At 36.4% G+C, this 19,156-nt stretch overlaps 1 protein-coding gene across 1 annotated transcript; it reads left to right on the forward strand.

Annotated features, from left to right (window-relative positions):
• Positions 1–145: 145 nt before the first annotated feature.
• Positions 146–18,925, forward strand: LOC135085174 (uncharacterized). The gene is made up of 3 exons (XM_063979931.1): positions 146–456; positions 7,326–7,499; positions 12,281–18,925. The coding sequence occupies exons 1-3, from the start codon at positions 390–392 to the stop codon at positions 12,367–12,369; spliced, it is 330 nt and encodes a 109-aa protein (XP_063836001.1). The 5' UTR covers positions 146–389; the 3' UTR covers positions 12,370–18,925.
• Positions 18,926–19,156: the final 231 nt, after the last annotated feature.

The raw sequence follows: 19,156 nt of genomic DNA on the forward strand, positions 1-19,156 counted from the left end.
GTGCTGGTTTCGGACAAAGAGACAGTTGATAAGTGTTTTCGGACTGCAATTAGCACAGATATAGGATGGCAATTAGTTTGCTCAGCTGTCAAATCATATCTGTCATTTTCGCGGACGTTGATGGTCATGTCACCACTACTCACCACCACCACCATTCTTTTTAATCTTTTGTGTATTGCTGTGATTTCTGTGCTCTTTAAAATTCATAATTCGTTATTTAATTCAACACCGCTAAACCTCTATAAAAGTCACAACAACTATCGCGAGATATCTAATTTTCTTCTTTGTGGTCTGTTGTGTTCCGTCGACTAAACAGTTATGTGATTGTGAGTACGGTTTTAGTTTTGAAATCAATAAATTCGTATGTTTTTGAAGCAGTGATTATAATCATGTCCACAATGCGAGTGGGTCGTGTTTCAAAGCACCGGAGGAGCCACCGCGTGAAGAGCCGAGCAGGTACAAGAAGGAAAGCATGTTGGTGCTTCGCTTCTTAGACCGCGGGGTTTGATTTCCGCTTCAGTTTTCGACTATAGCTTGTTTGGAAGAGCATTCTTCATCTCCGAAATCTCTAACTCTTCTTTTACTTTCATAGTTTCTTTGACTGTTTCATCAATAATGCCTGGATTTTAACATGCTTTATCAACTGCAATTTTTCCATTTAATCTCTAGATAAATGAGACAAAATATGTCATCTTATCCTAAGTTCTTCTAATTTATTGACCTGACCAAATAAAATTCAGACATTATTGAATTAATGTTAAAGCATTGCTGAGACATTAAATTTTCCAGGTCAAAACTAACTAGATCATCTGGTATCGCTCGTTACGGACTCGCGGAGGAATACTAACATTGTCTTGCATTATCCAGGACTGTAAGGTGCATGCGCATAGCGTGACCGCCGCTTGGGTCACACGCGGTGTCCGCTACCCCGCTGAAGATAATCTTGGGATGATATGGTATATAACCATTTCTCCTATATTTAATTCAATAATTAAATTATTTTGCTATTTTTGATTGACTTACACTTGTCAGAAAAAACCTCACAAGATAACTGCAATAACTTTCTAGAATGAATGAATGAAAAACACTTCTTTATGTAGGTATTATTTTTATCACACTACTGACATGTGTAGGTTGATCGTTTTGAAAAAAAATAATTAGTAGAAAACTCTGGTAGATATTTCTTTTGCCTTTTATGTTATGATTTGAAAAATATTTAAGAATATCACTTCATAGAGTATTTTATTAGAAACATTTATTTTTAAACTTGAATCATCATTTTTGTATCTGCTTTATTCAGCATGTATTGATTGGTTAGCTTTTATTGCATGTTTGTATTTTTCTAGTTTAGGATGAAAAAATATCTGAGTCTGAAAACAACAGTTTTAATCCAGTCTTACTTTTTGGTTGTAAACTTATTATATACTCAACATCAAATAAACCGCACCTTCCGCGACGCGAACTTTAACGATTTTCTTCTGACACAATCATGGTGCCCAGACAATATTAGTGTTATTTGAAAGCCCAATAAATATCCTTAAAGAAAAACACATTTAATTTCTTAATAAATGATTACCATATACCATAAATGTGACTTGAAAAAATACCTCACTTTGGGCCCACCTATGGGATTAATTAGACCATTTTTTATGGTTATAAAACCAAATAATGATCTCACGTGTCCTCTTTAACAGATGGATAGCGATTAATCCCAACTTAACAGTTTTATAGCCATAAAAGTTGGCTTTAGCGTAACTACCTATTTTTTGAAGAAGTGACTCTGGATCCTTCCCTAGACACATTTTTGGGGTAAAAACCTTTCCTTTAATGAAATGAAGGTTAGAACTAGGCTTTTAAATAGTGCCAATATTGGTGGGAAGTGGGGATGCATACGTTTGAAAATGCTTGTCGCGGGAGGTGCGATTTATTTGATGTCGAGTGTAGTTTACATAAAAAATGCTTTTACATTTAGTTTTCTCTTTCTAGTTATTAGACTATGAGGTATAGGTTTTCCTTAAAATATTTTTAAGGTCTTTCTTTGTAGTAGTTTACAGACCTACCTACTATGTTTACAGAGTTTTTAGATAAATAGTATGCTTAAATCCCTTCAACTCTACTGAATACAGTAGAGTTGAAGGGATTTAAGCAAGGTAATAACCTTGTCTCAGTGAATAAATACTCTTGGAATTAAGAGACAAAATTAAATAAATAAGAATATTTTAAAGAGCCAAATATGACGCCATAGTTTTTGACCAAGTGCATAAATTGCTATGTGCTTTTGTGCATTGAATAGCGTTGAGCCAGTCTCATCAAAGTAATGTGCTACATCAGCTAAATATTTAGTAGTCCCATTACTTCTTCTGAGTGCAATTTTGCGTCATCCACATTTGCTCAGTGAATGGCGATATACAATGATATCAATTCAGTAAGCTTAGAACAAAAAATGCACTCATAACTAAGTGAAGAACAGTCAGACAGTGGTGACTGAGTTTGTTGCGGCGCTTCTTCTCAGCACTTGCCAAATGTTGGTCTCGAAGCGCTGGTAGGGTAAAAAGATTATGAGACATGTAGAGGCTCCTTAAGAGCATATGACGATTTGTAAGAACTATTTATTAGTCTAAACAAATAAAGAAATTTTGACTTTGAAATTTTGACTTTGACTTTGAAGAAACAAAAAAGAACCATGGATCCAATGTTTCTTTTGCATTGAGCAGTGCTCTTGATTCAACCAATAAATTGGCCAAGAGGCCAATGCAAATTGCTCGTCGCATATCTATGAGCTATGATTAATTTCAAAAAGTTGAGCCCACGTAATTTCAGTCTATGTATATCCCATTTTTGCTAGAAAGGATAGATAAAAGTGGCGACCATGTCAAGATATACGTACGTGTGTGCATAATTGCATGTGCGTTGAATAGATGGCTTGTGAACACTGTACCTCTTTGCATTGTGATCTGTAATTATAATGAAGAGGCCAGAAGACACTTCAATGCCTTAGAACTTGCCTCATTAGCATCATAATTGGTTGCCAGAGGCAATTACGACACGTATCCTAAGTATAGACTCTGGTGATGATGCATTTTATTTGTATCTTTGCTTAAGAACGACCATTCAAATGAATGGTGTGATACTGAATGCTAATTCAGTACGAGTCATTGCGCCCCAGTTGGGCGCCAACAAATACCAAAAGTACTTACTCTTTTTTGTCGAAACGGGACTCGTAATTTTGTACTGTTTGTCGATATATTCTCTATATTGTCTCTGGAATTGAGCGTTTATTATACTAGTTTCTGCCCATAGTTGGCTTAAAAATCGAACTACGATTAAATACGCGTCTGCAGCCATAACCATGACGTGGCTTCCTATCCTTTTTTTCCGATGGGAAATGCTTTACGCATAACCACTAGTCGATGGGGACATCTAGTGGGTTATAATGTGTGACTCTCCCCGCCCAGAAGGGCAGGGCTTACCCACTAAAACCCAACGGTGTCCTCCGGGGCCAATGAAACGGGGCCGCGAGTTATTGTCCTAAAATTGGACATTCATCCGCAGCTCTTGGTTTCCTATCCAAGCTCACACAGACCGATAACGATAAAAAAAAGTCGAACGACAAAAACTCACAAAGAGAGTAACTTTGAACATCGCAACTTTATCTCTAAGTCTAATGACGCAAAACCACTTATCAGAGAGTACATACTTAACTGTGCAAAGTGTCTGCTCATGGGTCGTGGTTCCTGAGATAAGTAAAGGTATGCGATGTTGCTAATGTTGGACAATACTGTCTATTCCTTTCTTTAAAAGAAATTTCATTGTAATGGGCCATTGTTGTGAAACCTTTTTACGAAATAAAATGAATCGGAAAATCTTAAGTTGAATGGACTTGCTCATGGTAACAAATACTAGAGTGCACAACTGCAGATGCGATCAATGGTGGATCTAGTGCAGAGAACACCTTTTCTACACGTGGCTTAAAAATGAATGAGTGAAAAGAAGTTCTATAAATCTGGAACACAGGCAAACAGAGAAATCAACTGTTATGGATCACAAAATATACATTATACTAAAAGCCTAAGTGTGACCATGTGGGTTAATCTACGCTGCCATGAAAGGTCCCCCGCAGTGCGTCTTGCCGTTCTAAGCGCCAAAAGCAACGCCAAATGTAATGAATGATAAGCACTACAGAACTATAATTATTTAATATTCTCCATCGAATGTGACACGTTTATCTTATCTATTTAATTATATTACTTAACCTCATAGATAACATTTGATTATACATTTATTGCACTAAATCCCCTTGGTATCAGTTTATAGGTGAATGTAGTGTATGGTCAACATAACCCATTGTTTAAAAAGTACTCGTACGTAGAAAGTTAAGCCGCTTATTTAAAAAGAACTAATGGCTCGTAGCACAAGTTGCTAGAGCTATTTAATAAAGACGGGTGATGTCCCGTACTTCAGGTTGCACGTTAATTTGAACTAAGATGAGACTTTCTTCTGAAAAGATAATCTGGCGCACACTGGATCGAGCCCATACAAAGCGTTGGACATCGCTTCCTTACTCAGTGTTTTTAAAATAAAATGAGATTGCGTCAACGTAGTAACTTCAAATTTTTACAGTGTAAGGTTGACAAGTTTATCTTTCTAATGTGATAGATTTTACTTATTAGATGGCAATTAATATAAGTGAAAAAAAATCTTAAAATATAGTGATGAAAAACTTGTATTTATTGTTCAATTAAAAGCAAATACTCACTCATTTTGGTCTGTTTCCATATTTAAAGAGTAACATAGTCTAACAATACTCTAAATTTATTCTCATTAAGTGTTAAAATTATTAAAGAAATATTTTTGTAAACGCCTGATTTTTCATTGCACACAATCACTTTGTTCGATTTTGTCGAGCTTGTTTTCATATTCTGTTAACTGTTAAATACATAATCTAACAATACTCTAAATTTATTCTCATTAAGTGTTAAACTTATGAAAGAAATGTTTTTGCAAACGCCTGATTTTTCATTGCACACAATCACTTTGTTCGATTTTGTCGAGCTTGATTTTATATTCTGTTAGCTGTTAGATACATACTAATGCAATTTTATAGGGACTTAGCGGACTACAAAACTGACTCCAATCAACAGATTGCCTAAGCCAATCTACGTTTGTAGCTAAAAACTGGTGCTCATTATAATGACACTACTTCTTCTTGCGACAAACAATGTCAATGAAATTATTGTTTTTTTTTTTATAGTTATCTGATAAATAAAATGTGTAACTCAGTACCTACCTAACACAATCATAAATGAAGAAAAAAATACATACAAAATGTATGTATGGTATGTACTAAATTCAACGACAATCTTTTGAGATGATGACAATATGATTTTTTTACTATATCTGTTTTATAGTATTTCTTTATGTTCATAAAGTATTAACTACGTTAGTACTTACCTCTGTTTATCTGAAGAGAGTGTATGCGAAAACAGCTCTAGTATCCTAGCTAAAGAACTAGCGCGATCTTTCATCGTGGTTTTTAATAATGCATACAAATCTCTATTTGACTTGAGGTTTTTCATTTTAATGAGTATTTTTACTGAATTGCACACGATAAACAACTCATAAACCAAAATAAACATCTTTGGTTTACCTGACATTATTTTAGTGTAACGAATTTTACCTAAGTTAATTTTGCTATGCGGAAAAATGAGGCGCTTTTATTTAGTTTTTTGTGATTTTCTCGAAAATAGGGATGAATAAGGGTCTAAAAACTGAGTAATAATATCGCCCACGTTGTCATCTATCATCTCTCATTCATGGTTTGTTAAAGATCGCCCAAGATGTCAACTAAAACACGCAGTTTTCATTAAAAAAAATACCTTTTAAAAATACGTCAAAATAGCCAAGCTAGAAGTTTTTTAGGCACTCATTTTAACACACAGATTAAGATAAAGGTATAAGATAATACATTAATAAGTAATAACATAAAACCAGTGAACGAAATTGGATAAATTGACAATACAAACAGAAGTCAGAAAATCCATGATTTTGACTTTGTTCACTTTACGGTCGCACCACATAACTATGATAGTAGATCATGACTTGATATTAGTGATATTTGATAGAATGAAGTCTCATCTTTCAATTTATATGCAAATCAATCTTGTTTTAAGTAGTTGCATTTAAAGCACCATGTCCAACACCTTGTATGGGCTCGATCCACCGTGTGGCGGCGTGTTGTCACGTCATCAACATTCATCCGTCATCGTCATAGAGAAATTAATGAACACAATATGTTGCTGTGTATTTGTTACTTAATTCATAGGTATGGTTTAAAAACCAAAATCATTCCAGTTTATGCCAGACGCAGTTTCTAATCAAATTTATTTTTTGCGTGAATGACTGTTTGACAATCCGCTCTGCGGTTTCGCTATAAGCTTCACTAGTACCTACCTATGTTCTAATAAAATAACCAAGATAGTTTATGTAGGTATCAGTATATTGGCATTTAGCAAACTTTATGACCTAATACTTGGATTAGAGTCCGAGATAGGGCTTATCGTGCGTAAACACTAGATTATTTGCCATTTACAAACATTCCACTCTTCTATCACAAGCTCTACTGACCCAGAATGCAGGCGTGTGCCTACTTTACTATTATACTACGCAGTACAGCAGCATATCAAGCCATACACTACGGCATCTTATTCAACTGTAAAAACTGTAATAGATGCTAATTTGCAACAAAACTGTCCAGTTTGATATGGCCGTTACCATTAGTACCACTTCAACTGTTGCATGGTATCAAAGCTGATTTTATTTCTACTTTGGTAGTTATGTTGGTATAGTAATTTTCTATTGTGTGGTTTGTTAGTACAAATACACAAAGTGATTTTTATATTTACCCTTGAATCAAGAGTATCCACTTCAACCACCCTACGAACACGCACGTTACATAGCAAAGCAAGGCCTTAGTAAACATTTATTATACCTAATCTTTGACCAATTTTTCATAAACGTTACATGACGTACGTTACCTTCTCTGTTGACCATACCTCTAGCTGACAGTAGTATTAGATTATGCAGTAGTGTCAATCAAACTATATTTTTATTACCCAAGCATAGGATAGTAGCATTACGCTTGTAAAAAGAGACCTTATCTAGCTATTATAACCTTATTTATAACTAGGTGGTATTTAGGGTTTTCACGTTTTTACCGTTGTAGATTGGTGCCAAATCCAACAACTTATTCGCCCGAATAAGCTTTTTGTTACTCAAAACTGTACCGTAAGCAATCCGCAATAAAAGCCATTCTTCCGCCATTTCAGCGCTGAGAATGATGGCCATAATGCAAGACAGAAATAGCGAAGAAGTACCCAAGGAATTTCTGGAGACAGGCCGCACGGGGCGTCGGAATGCGATGCCGGACATATTGCACCCTCAGGGCGCGGAGGTCACCACCTCCGATCTGCCCTCAAGGCTGCAGCAGCTAGTTACGACTGGTGAGTCAACTTTTTCCCTAAATCCTTCTTTACTCTTCCGTTTTTAAAGTCCAATTCGTTGACCCCTCGTGCTTAAGATTATGATTGTTTTACGTGTGGGTTCAGCAGAATAGTCTAGCAGCAGCGCCACGGTGGTTTTCGTCATCGGTCGTCATCATTCGGATCTCGAATCGCCTAATCTGACGCTAATATACTCTTGGGCTATTGTGATCTTCACCGTAAGTAGAGTGAGCTATAGTACTCGTTTACAGAGAATAGAGTACTTACATTTCCCATGACATGCTAGTTTTAACAGATTTTGTCAATTTGATCTCATCTCGCACTTCTGGGTTTTCAAGTCGTCCTTACCTTTCAAGCGCTAAGCTCCATATGCTATTTGTGGAAAGGGCATACGTACCTACAACCCCACTTGAAATGAGAGGGACACATTCAGAATAAAGTTTTAATTAAACCTCTCCTGCCCTTTCCAAAATGACAGAGTGACTTGGGTTTTTCATAAGGAGGTACTTATTAGGCACCATGCTGCTTGTTTAATTCAGGTAGGTACCTAATGCCATAATTAAGTTGTAAATCGTTTTTATCTATGTATGAACTTGTTTTGTAACATAGGCTCGATCAATCAAAGTCAAAAGTTACCTGTGGCATATTTTTGTTTTCATCAGTGGATGTATTTTCTAGCACTACTTTTCATCAGTCTTTTGTTCAGTCAGTTCTTCAATGTTGTGTTGATGTTTTATTTATTTATTTATTTATTTAAACTTTTATGCCAAAATAAATTTGTACATAAGGCGAACTTAATGCACTAAAGCATTCTCGACCAGTTTACCTTTGGGTTGAGCAGAAAAGAAAATTTGTTTTAGGCTGTGGAATATAGGGTTACTAAGATACCTTTGGGACGAGTAAAATGTCTCGCATAGATTGGCAATCAACATCTTAAGATGCTTTTACTCCCTTTATGTTACTTGGGTAACTGATACGACCATGAGGGCCAATAGCAATCCATATTCTATTGTCTCGATATCAACAACCTTATGAAGCAATTTCCTTATTTTGCTCAAAACAATCTCACGTTCGCTTTGACCTCAGTCTCGCATTACGCCGTTAGCCGGTGTCGGTCGCGATCGAAAGTCAGATAACCGCCTGAAAAATACTATGCGATTATAGGTTTTCATATCCTATCCTCTCAAGGCCATCGGCATTCAAAAATCGCTCTAGTTGACGCAATACGATCATTATCAGTAGTCGTTTGGCTTAAATCTATAAACATTGACGTAGTTTAGTGAAATCCAACCCATAATCATAGCCTATTGATTAGATTGCTAAGATTATCGTTGCCTGACCCTATCTATACGGTCGAATTCAGCGATTGATGGACATTAATTGTGAAGCATAAAGCAATTTGTGAATAGCCGTTTTATTACCTGTATTGTGTGATAGTGTACTGTATGGTTCGTGTGTTTACACGTTGCTATCTGATGCTTGCCAATTTATCGATCTAATGATTGTAAATTGTGAAATGACGTCTAGATAACGTTAGGTTCAATCGCCTTGACGTCAGCGGGACACGTGCTCGTGTTGTTGTGTGGCGTATGACTGTGTATGTGTACCGACGATTTGTGGTAAGTAGGTGTGAATTGGTGAGGAGAGGGATCGACGACCTCAATTTATGTGACAATAATGTTATACCTAAATGCGAAAGTAACACTATGTTTGATTGCTACAATTTTCTAGCTGAATACGCTGAACCAATATTGATATGAAATAGGTAGAACCCAGAATAATGACAAAAGACTACCTTTACTTAGTCATTCAAATATAGCTGAGCTGAGTGAAATAAGGGATGAACGTTTTTCAGAAGAACCTTTTTCACATGCCAGCGATTTAAAACTAATTTTAAGTAATGTCTTTGTAATAAAAAAGTGTATTGGGACTACTTATTGGGAGACACGCGTCATGCACGCGATAACGAATTTCTTTGACAGAAGCAAGCGTCTCATTTTAGCACGTGTGGCAAGTAATCTTTGGGCTAGATTCCAACAGTTTTCACTATCTCTAAAACTGAAAAACAACTTTTGCACGTCATTCGTCAATGTCGTCCGTCATCAGTCTCATTTACTCCCAGGATACAGCTCTCGAAAACAACTTTTGAAAGCAACCATTTAGGCCCGCCGTACACCGGACAGCTTCAAGCAGTTAGTGAGCTACGGAAGCAGTTGTATTCCGTGTAGTATTTGCTCAGAATACTGTGGTCTGCTCTGTGCAGTCGCAGTTTGAAGCTGTCGATAACTCGATATTAACTGCTTCAAGCTGTCCATGTAAGGCGGGCCTTACGGCGGTTTTTGGCTTAGCGGTTTTAACCCCAAAAAGAAACGTTTACGTGGTAATTCACAAATTACTATAGCATATAGACACAATTCCGTGAGTTCCGGCGATTTGCCACTGATTAGTAATATCAGTGGCAAATCCTTAGGTAAAACCTTAAATAAACCTTAGGTACTTACTCGTAGTAAACTGTTTAATGTGTTAGGTCCCCATGGAATAATAATGTCCGTGGCGTAAGTGGCTTTATTTCAAGGTTTTTTAACCTACCTTTTATTTTCAACTCTACATGGCTTGCATCGAAGAGATCGATTTATAATAATCGAGTTCCTTTCATTAAGCATGATTTGGTGGTTGACTAGCGCCAGTTTACAGTCGGCGTCAAATAGTTTGTGACGCCCAAAGTGGCCAAAAAGTGTGGACAACACTACCTTACTCCAAATGTAACAAAGACTTTTGCAAACTTTTTGCCTACTTTGGGATTGGGTGTCCCATTTATTTGACGTTGACTGTACCTACATGGAAATGGTTGTCACCTTCCTCAGTGTCAGATTCCATCGTGTTGACTCTCGGTGATTGTCATCGGGTCATGATTACTCTGTTTGCTATCCTTTTTCTTGTCATAGCCAAGGACATGGGGATAAGAATCAGTAATAAGAATTACACAGCTCATTAACTGATTGACAGCTGTAGTAGAAGTTTATTGCTAATTACTTTTCCGGCATAGGACAGCGTTAACACTGTCATAACGAAGTTACGGTTAGGTGGGTCGTTTCCTTCCTTTGTTGATGTCTTCATTACTTTGTGTGCTTTGAAGGCTTCAGTTTTATTAGTACCTACACCTCCTACCAGGACAAAGAAGCCAGACTTATTTGCTAATAATCATAAACGCATTAATGTCTTAATAATGGGCGCAAGGCAATAGTTGCTCCTCGCTAAAGAACGGGACTATTCCCACCGCTGCAACTCCTGTATAGCCAGGATCTACAGCTTGATCGCCAATAAGAACCCAAAGAGTGAAGGTCAAGTTTGATCCTTGACATTTCTCTCTCATCAATGAGTAACATTATTGCCCTCTCATATACGTAGTGTAAGCAGTTTTTACTTTATCAAATGCCTATAATAGTTTCTCATAACACAAATAAAACTGTAAAGAATTTTAATATGTAAGAGCAAAGAAAGAATTTTAATACACCGCTCTTATCGAAGAAGGCGTTTGACCAAAATATCTCCAAATAAAAAATACAAATCGATTGCCACAGACTAAGCGGCCCGAATTCTGCGCAGATAACGTTGGAGGCTGGTCTATTAATAGTCACAAGATTCAAGAGCAACATCATAATTTGTAAATTATCTGCTAGTCGGCAGCTCTACCTACGCATAAATAAATATTGATGTGTCTCAGTAGGAAAATTTGTGAAAATCTGTCACGTTTGAAACAAGTAGATTGTTTGAGCAGCACGAAAAGGACTATTGTTTGTTGTGGAGACAATTAACTCCGAGACTAATTGGCGATTTTAACATTTTAAAAGCCGCTTCCATAGTTTCACTTCGACCGTAAGCGTCCATGAATACCAAAGAGATTGCTTACGTTGTTCCGAAATGAAAATCCCTTTGTTGATAAATCAAAGATGGATTCTCTGAGAGTATTTTTCTTAGCCGCTGGCACGTATGTGGTAGGGGTATCTTTGTTTGTCTGCGGATCCTTAATCTGGGAAATGTGTTTATCTAGACTTCGATCTGACCTGGGGTTTATTTGCTCTGCGAACGATCTTTGACAGGGGACACAACATGTTACGTAAATCAGTGATATTCACTCTATTTATCATTGGTTTCGTAACGTCTGAACATCAGGCAACACAATTCGATTCGAATGAATAAATAATTTGAAAGCATCAATGCCAAATCCTTGACCTGACTTCAAAAAGCAGACACTAACGCTTCCTTTGTTTATGCAAAATTATTAACTATTCAATACAATTACGTTTAGGACATCTCTCTGGAAGATAGCCGCTTGTACGCCTCTCTTTTGTTTGTTGTGAGTTTGCTACATCCAAGGTCGAAGTCGTTCTGCATTATTTACTACAATCGAAGGCTACAGCAGCGCTGGTCGCCGCTACTCTTTGTAGAGTTGTTGTGGCAGCTACCTCGATACAAGATGACGATGGGTCGTCGTAAGACTGACTGACCACCATCAAGGTAGTTGGTACTGTACCATACCAACCGACATTGATAGCTGTCTGGACTTTTATGTGAAACCTGTCTTCAAGAAACTGGACGGCGGACGGGACTTGGACGAATCCAATATTTTCACTACGATATCCAAGTAAATAATCTGTATGACTCGACACTTTTGGTCGAGATTATCAAGATAGAGATAGAAAAAAGATATTCGAGTTTATTAAATCCTGACCCTGTTTTCGGCAGTTGCCAAAAATAACGTTATTTATTTGTTATTTCAGACCTCGACCCGCAGCCGGGCACCTCGAAAACTGATCTCGACGTGAAAAAAGTAGACGAACCGCCGGCGAAAAAGGACAGCTGCAGTTGAGCTGTCTCTCTCACTCACAGTCCCCGGACTAACACTGGACTTGCCCAAAGCTTAAGTAATCTCAATCAGGTAAATAGTATTACTAAGCACTGAGTACTGTAGCCCCACCTTAATTTAGGTATGGTGTACAAAATAGCTTTCTATGTCATGGTGAGAAGGTAGATTTTGCAGTGAATGAAACTAGAATATTAGGTAACCTCATAGGGGCTCGAAGTCGAATTTAAATTAATGATGTATGTTATAGCATTTTGTAAGAATTGTAAGTCATAGACGTGTAAGTTTTTGGAAGTTTTTATTGAAGGTTGGATGTATGGAAATTGAAAAGTAAATGTTATCTAAGGTCGTAGACACCAGTGTCAGTCATTTTTGTTTTAGTTGCCATCAGAATGTCATTCTTCTTCTTCAAAGACAGAGGCTACCAATTCATATCACTGTTGACAGTCATTAAGTATTGATTTTGGAAAATGTTCAAATAATGTTAGACTTTTAATGATTGAATGGTGTCTACCACTTTATTGTATGTGACTGTCTTACTTAAGTCTGTATTGTATCAATCGGAATACCGCTATTAGTTTTTCTTCATTTTATATTTAAGGACTGTCAAATAAATGATGTACACACTTAAATATTCCAACGCTTTCATGAATTGGATTCAACAAGCTATAACTTTGCTTCATTCGGCCCTAGTTTTTTTTATAACATTTTATGACATACAGTCAGCGTCAAATAGTTCGTGACACCGAAAGTAGCCAAAAACTCGCAATACGCATTTGTTGCAATTGGAATAAAATTGTGTTATCAACTTTTTGGCCATTTTTGATGTCACGAAGACACGAACTATACTCAACATCAAATAAACCGCACCTTCCGCGACGCGAACTTTAAAGATTTTCTTCTGACACAATCATGGTGCCCTAACAATATTGGTGTTATTTGAAAGCCCAATAAATATCCTTAAAGAAAAACACATTTAATTTCTTAATAAATGATTAACATATACCATAAATGTGTTTTGAAAAAAGACCTCACTTTGGGCTCTCCTCTGGGATCAATTAGACCAATTTTTATGGTTTTTTTTTTTTTTTTTATGTGATAGGAGGCAAACGAGCAAACGGATCACCTGATGGTTATAAAACCAAATAATGATCTCACGTGTCCTCTTTATCAGATTGATAGCGATTAAGTTAGGCTTAACAGTTTTATAGCCATAAAAGTTGGCTCAAGCGTAACTACCTGTTTTTTGAAGAAGTGACTCTGGATCCTTCTAAGGACACATTTTCGGGGTAAAATCCTTTCCTTTAATGAAATAATATATATAATACACCAATAATAACTAATATTGGTGGGAAGTGGGGATGCATACGTTTGAAAGTGCTTGTCGCGGGAGGTGCGATTTATTTGATGTCGAGTGTATTTGACGCTGATTGTACATGAGAGAGGCTAAAGATGTGAAGAGTTAAAAGTAATATCTAATTTGAAATGACATTGGTATGAACTCTAGTTTATAAAGTGAACAACGGACTCAAAAATTATCAGTAAAATGCAAAAAAATGTAAATAAAAAAGCTAAAAACAAGAAAATAAGAATCTCTTTTGACTCTACTCTATGGCCTCTATATTTATTAACTAACATTATTTAATACTTAGCCCCGTATTATAAAATGACACTAACTTATAAATCTACACTGTGATTGGTTCAGTTATCATGAAAACAGTCACAAGTTCGAATCTAATTGAATTTGGGTTGAATTTTGTGTATCGTTTCATAATATGGGCCTCAATATTTATTATCTGAACTTTTGTGATTTTGTCGCAGCTCGTTTTTTCATACTTTTGTCCAAAATAAAAGTTATGTACACATTCTAGTTATAATTGTGTTCCTATTTATTAGACACAAACGTACGCTTAGTTATTTTAACGTAATTTATTCAATAATACGTAAGTTAATTATAATTACTTTGTTTGCGAGTACAATTTTGTTTTGATTGTTAGGGCGAGAGTACATTCTGGTGCTTACATTTTTAAGTTTTATTTATTATTGTTATGTGTATTATGAATATACAAAAAATGGATTTCGAAATAACGCGTGATAATTAGGTTTTGTCAATAAAAATGCATGTTTAAAAGCACTTTTTTCTGTGATAGTTCTTATTGATTTGATCTATCAGTCGTTTAATTGAATCTGAATTTAATTATTGTTTAGTCAAATAATTGAGCTGTCAAATGGATGCAAGATAACACACCACATACCAATATTATATTAGACAATCGATTTTTCTATAATTCTCGTGAAAATACAAGATTTTTGGTTCGTGGATGTGCTTGAAAGAAATGACGCTATACAACAAAAGAATTGCTATTATGCTGCTATCACCAGCTGTCGTATAGAGATCGATGTATAAAATGTTCATAGTGGGCGCCTTCAAATTAGATATCAGGGCGTTTGGATTGAATGTTGGAATCTTTATTTAATTTACGATTTTGATCCAATACAAATAAGGTAGTTGTTTTGCAATCTAACTAATCTAATAACTGTATCTTAATAGCATCAAAATCCGATTGGAAAAGCTTTTTCATGCTGTTCAAGCATCTAATTTGAAGACGCCTTAATTTTCTTTAATTCTGGTCCTGATAACGCTAACTAACAATAGAAACTGCAAACACTTATGCCCAATGTAAACGCTTTGTAAATTAAGTTAAGCTTTTATCTATCCTTCTCATTCTGTAAGAGAATGAACGTGATAGATGAAGTTATCAAACAGGTTTATAATTTGAGGCTGTTTAGTGGCTTTATGATTATTTATTAATTAAATTATAGATATTAGTTAGTCAATGGATACGTAATTTTATCGGCACATATCTTTTTCTCTTTCACTTAGTACAAATAGATATTTTTTGTCTTTTGCGTTTTATGTTTAATTCATAAGTCTTGTGTTGTCAGCTGATTGTCAGTCAATTTATACTATTTAATTAACTGTCAAACTTTCAGTAACTCTGATATGATTTCTGATCTATTGAGGAAGCTATTTTAAAATATTGTTTCACTAAAAATACTGGTAAAAACTAATGTTTCAAAGTATAAATTGACGTGTGTGTGGCTAATAGTCAATCAGTGTAAAAAGACTTACAAATATGTTATAATTTATCTCAGATGGCAGAACAATATATTTAGCATGCATAAATTAAGAAGAAACCAGCTAAAATGGTTGCTAATGTTCGTGTGTACAAAATGTAAACGTTCCTTCGATACTGACTGTACTTACTATGTGGATAACGTTCAGAGTAAATACAAAGGAGTAGGTCATCTTCATAGAAACGCAATTAGGCGCAACACCCCGCTAATCCACGCTAAATTTTGTCAGTGTGTGCGTGCGCGCCGTATACGTATTGGCACGCTCACATACCTAAAACCGCGCTCGGTGCGTTTCTATGAAGATGACCTACTCATTTGTATTTACTCTGATAACGGCCATGGTGTTACGATTTGTGATAAATACAGACGAGTATACTAGTGAAGTTTGTATAGGTCACGTGATCGAGTCGGTAATCGAAATATTTTCCGAAAAATAGCGCGTTCACGTACAAAATAAATGCCATCAATTTATAAGCTAAGCTCGAGGTTTCCGTTGAATCATATCTTTCTCTTAAGCTGACTTATCGCACCACGAATTAGATACATACTCTAAAATGTTTAAATGAGTCGCTTTTATTCTTAAAGTGCGTTATGACGTCACTTCAATACACTAAAGGAGAGTGCTTGCATATGACACGCCTGTGTCGGTTCTATCTTAATTTTACTTTCCATTTATCACTGTGGCAAATCGTAACACCATGTATGCGCTGGCCTGCAATGTTAATGCACAAACTAACGAAAAATCAACGCATCTACGTGTTGCCTTATTATCTTCCTAATCATCGAATGATTCAACGTTCTTCGGGGCCTATTCGGTGTTCTGTGTTAGAGTGTGTACCTGTCCTTAGTATACGCTGGGCTGCTAGGTAACGAATAAATTAGGAAAATGTACTATAATGACTGGCCGAAAATATTTATTTGTTGGTCCCTTTACCTTGTATTGAAAGCGTTTGATAACGAAATAAATTCATGTTATTCTAGTAACCCAGCTTTGTAATTATACTAAACATTTAAGTGACAAGTACCTAATTGGAGATACCGAAAACATAGGTCTTTGTGAAAAATACTTGTGAGAAGACATGATTCATGTACATATCCACATCTCACTCGCTCACTATAATATAAGAGCGAGACGAGAATACAGGCGTTGGAGTTTCTAATCTTATTCTCTGTCAAACAAGAGATATACTTGTCACTTCTTGTATAAAAATGTTATTTATACGGTCAATTGTGTATAGTAAACGTAGAATTTGTGTACACCAATCATAGCCTAAGCCAGGTGAAACTGTTACAAACAAATGATGTCGTCATTGGTAACTACGTTGAAGGAATCATACCAAAAGGGTGCGGTAAATTGCATTTTTTATCATTATTTTACTATGGAAAAGCCATGGGTTAACATCTATATTTTATGAAGCAATTTTCTACAGTGAGCCCCCTTTAGTACGATTCCTCTATGGTATAACGTAACTGCTTAGCAAGGCATTATCATAACAACTACGCCACACTACGCTTACTTATTAAAGCAATTTCTACTGAAAATATCCGCCGTGTTTATTTTTGAGTAGGTATATTGACGAAGCTTTTGACTGGGTGAGCTGGCTTATTATGTAACGCACTAGATTATTGGTTCCCAAAGTGGGGAGCTCAAAGACCTTTAAAGGGGGCGCAGGCCATCTGTGTACGTAAGTATAAAAACCTGCGACCGCTGAGAGAATGCATTCCGGACTGCTCGATACGACCAATAAATAACCTTGACTGGAGGAGGATTTTTTTGCATGGTCGAAAGGGGGCGCGTCTTAAATAAGTTTGGGAACCAATGCACTAGATCAGTGGTTCTCAACCGGTGGTCCGCGGACCACTGGTGGTCCCTGGAGACATTCCAAGTGGTCCACGAAGTGCACTTGCTGCACACCTTGGTTAAAACCACTTTTAACTGATTTTTGCAGTTAAACTGGTTTTGACCGATTATGAGGTGGTCCCTGACAAGACAGAAATTTGGTAAAATGGTCCCTCATGACTTAAAGGTTAAGAACCACTGCACTAGATAGACTAGATCCAGTTGTGGTATAGGATAGAATAGAATGTAATGGCATTGCCCTGAAAATGAATTCTGGAAAATGGCGTTGGTGAAGAATTTTGGCGTAATTTAAATGGCTCACAAATGGTAATGCCTTGCTAAATAGATCATGGACCTGATGTAAACTTGTGTAATATTTGTAAGACTTGTGGACGATGATGCTTACTTATACATGTCATTGTACATTATACATATCTCGTGTATATAACATAGTCCCAGGCCTTAATCTGCGATATACACTTTGAACTCGATCTTATTCTTGTCAATTACCCTCTAAGGAGTTCCTGTAGAAATTACTAGATCTATCCGTAGTTCTGAACCATTTTGAATGTGTAGAAGTTCATAATTATTCACAATAGTGCGAGATAACAAACCGCGCTGAAGCAAGACTTTCCTAGGCGGAGAGAGGCCAATGAGGGTTTTCGCGAATGAAAGATCCGCTAGGTGGCGGGACGTGGATGTGGGGTCTGACTGCTGCGTGATTGGTGGATTTTGACATATTATTATCTGTCAATGTCATGTCAAAAATAACCAATCATGCAGCATTTGGACCTCGCGTCTACGTATTGCCATCTGGCGGATTTTTCATTCGCGAAAACCCTCATTAGAATCAGGCAATCTCCTGTACCTATGTGACAGCAGTAAACAACTAACATGACGTAGTAAACTTATTGCAAGTTGAGACCAATCTGTGGCATTTACAAGATTGCTGAATTCTATTGATGCCGACTGTAAACAGCTTAGGCGATATCATAAAGGCATTAACATGAGGAACTAAAATTAACGAATAATTCTAACGTCTGAGTCCGCTGTCTTGCAATATGTGCCTCAACCAGACAGCGATGTCATAATAATATAACTCTAATATAAACCCATTTCAAGAATGTAAAAACTATGTATTTCTTACTATAACTTTCTAGAACTATTAAGGATAAGGCAAGGTTCTATAAACATCTCTGATTTTTCGTGAATACCTACCCGTTATAAATAAACTTGTTTATTTTTAACACAAATGTAGAGAAAACATATTTTTGTTAACAAGTAGGATCAAAAGTAGCTAAATGCTGCTTGAGCAGATAATAAGTGCAATCCAATGTCTCCTAATCTGTTTATGTGTAGGGTTCAACTTGGCTTGTACTTAATATTTGCTCTAGGACAGTTTATACCGGAGAATGAGTTAAAATACGCATGGAATGTTTTATTAAACACACACATTATTGACTGGTGCATCAAAGAATACATAGTATCAACATGTAAGTTAGCCTGAGGATAGTTTTAACGAATTTGTATCGTTTTGTATCTAGTTTGTGGTCCAAACAAACAGAGAATAAAACTTAAAAAATACTTTTGACGTTTTATTATGATAAATCCCTCGAACCTTCCTCGTCAATCGGTATTAATGGCGAATTATGGAACGTATCAACGGGCAGTTTGTAGTTGGGCAGTGGGGAATATAACCAGTTGAGCAGTGGGGAAAAAAGGGTAACCACGTTCCCCCAAAGTTTATTGTGGTTTAACGAGTCCTAAAGGCACGGTTTCCACCAAAGTGTAGAAGGGAGGGGAGAGTTTGAGTAA

The sequence above is a fragment of the Ostrinia nubilalis genome, chromosome 2, assembly GCF_963855985.1.
Source record: "Ostrinia nubilalis chromosome 2, ilOstNubi1.1, whole genome shotgun sequence".
Classification (NCBI taxonomy): Eukaryota; Metazoa; Arthropoda; class Insecta; order Lepidoptera; family Crambidae; genus Ostrinia; species Ostrinia nubilalis.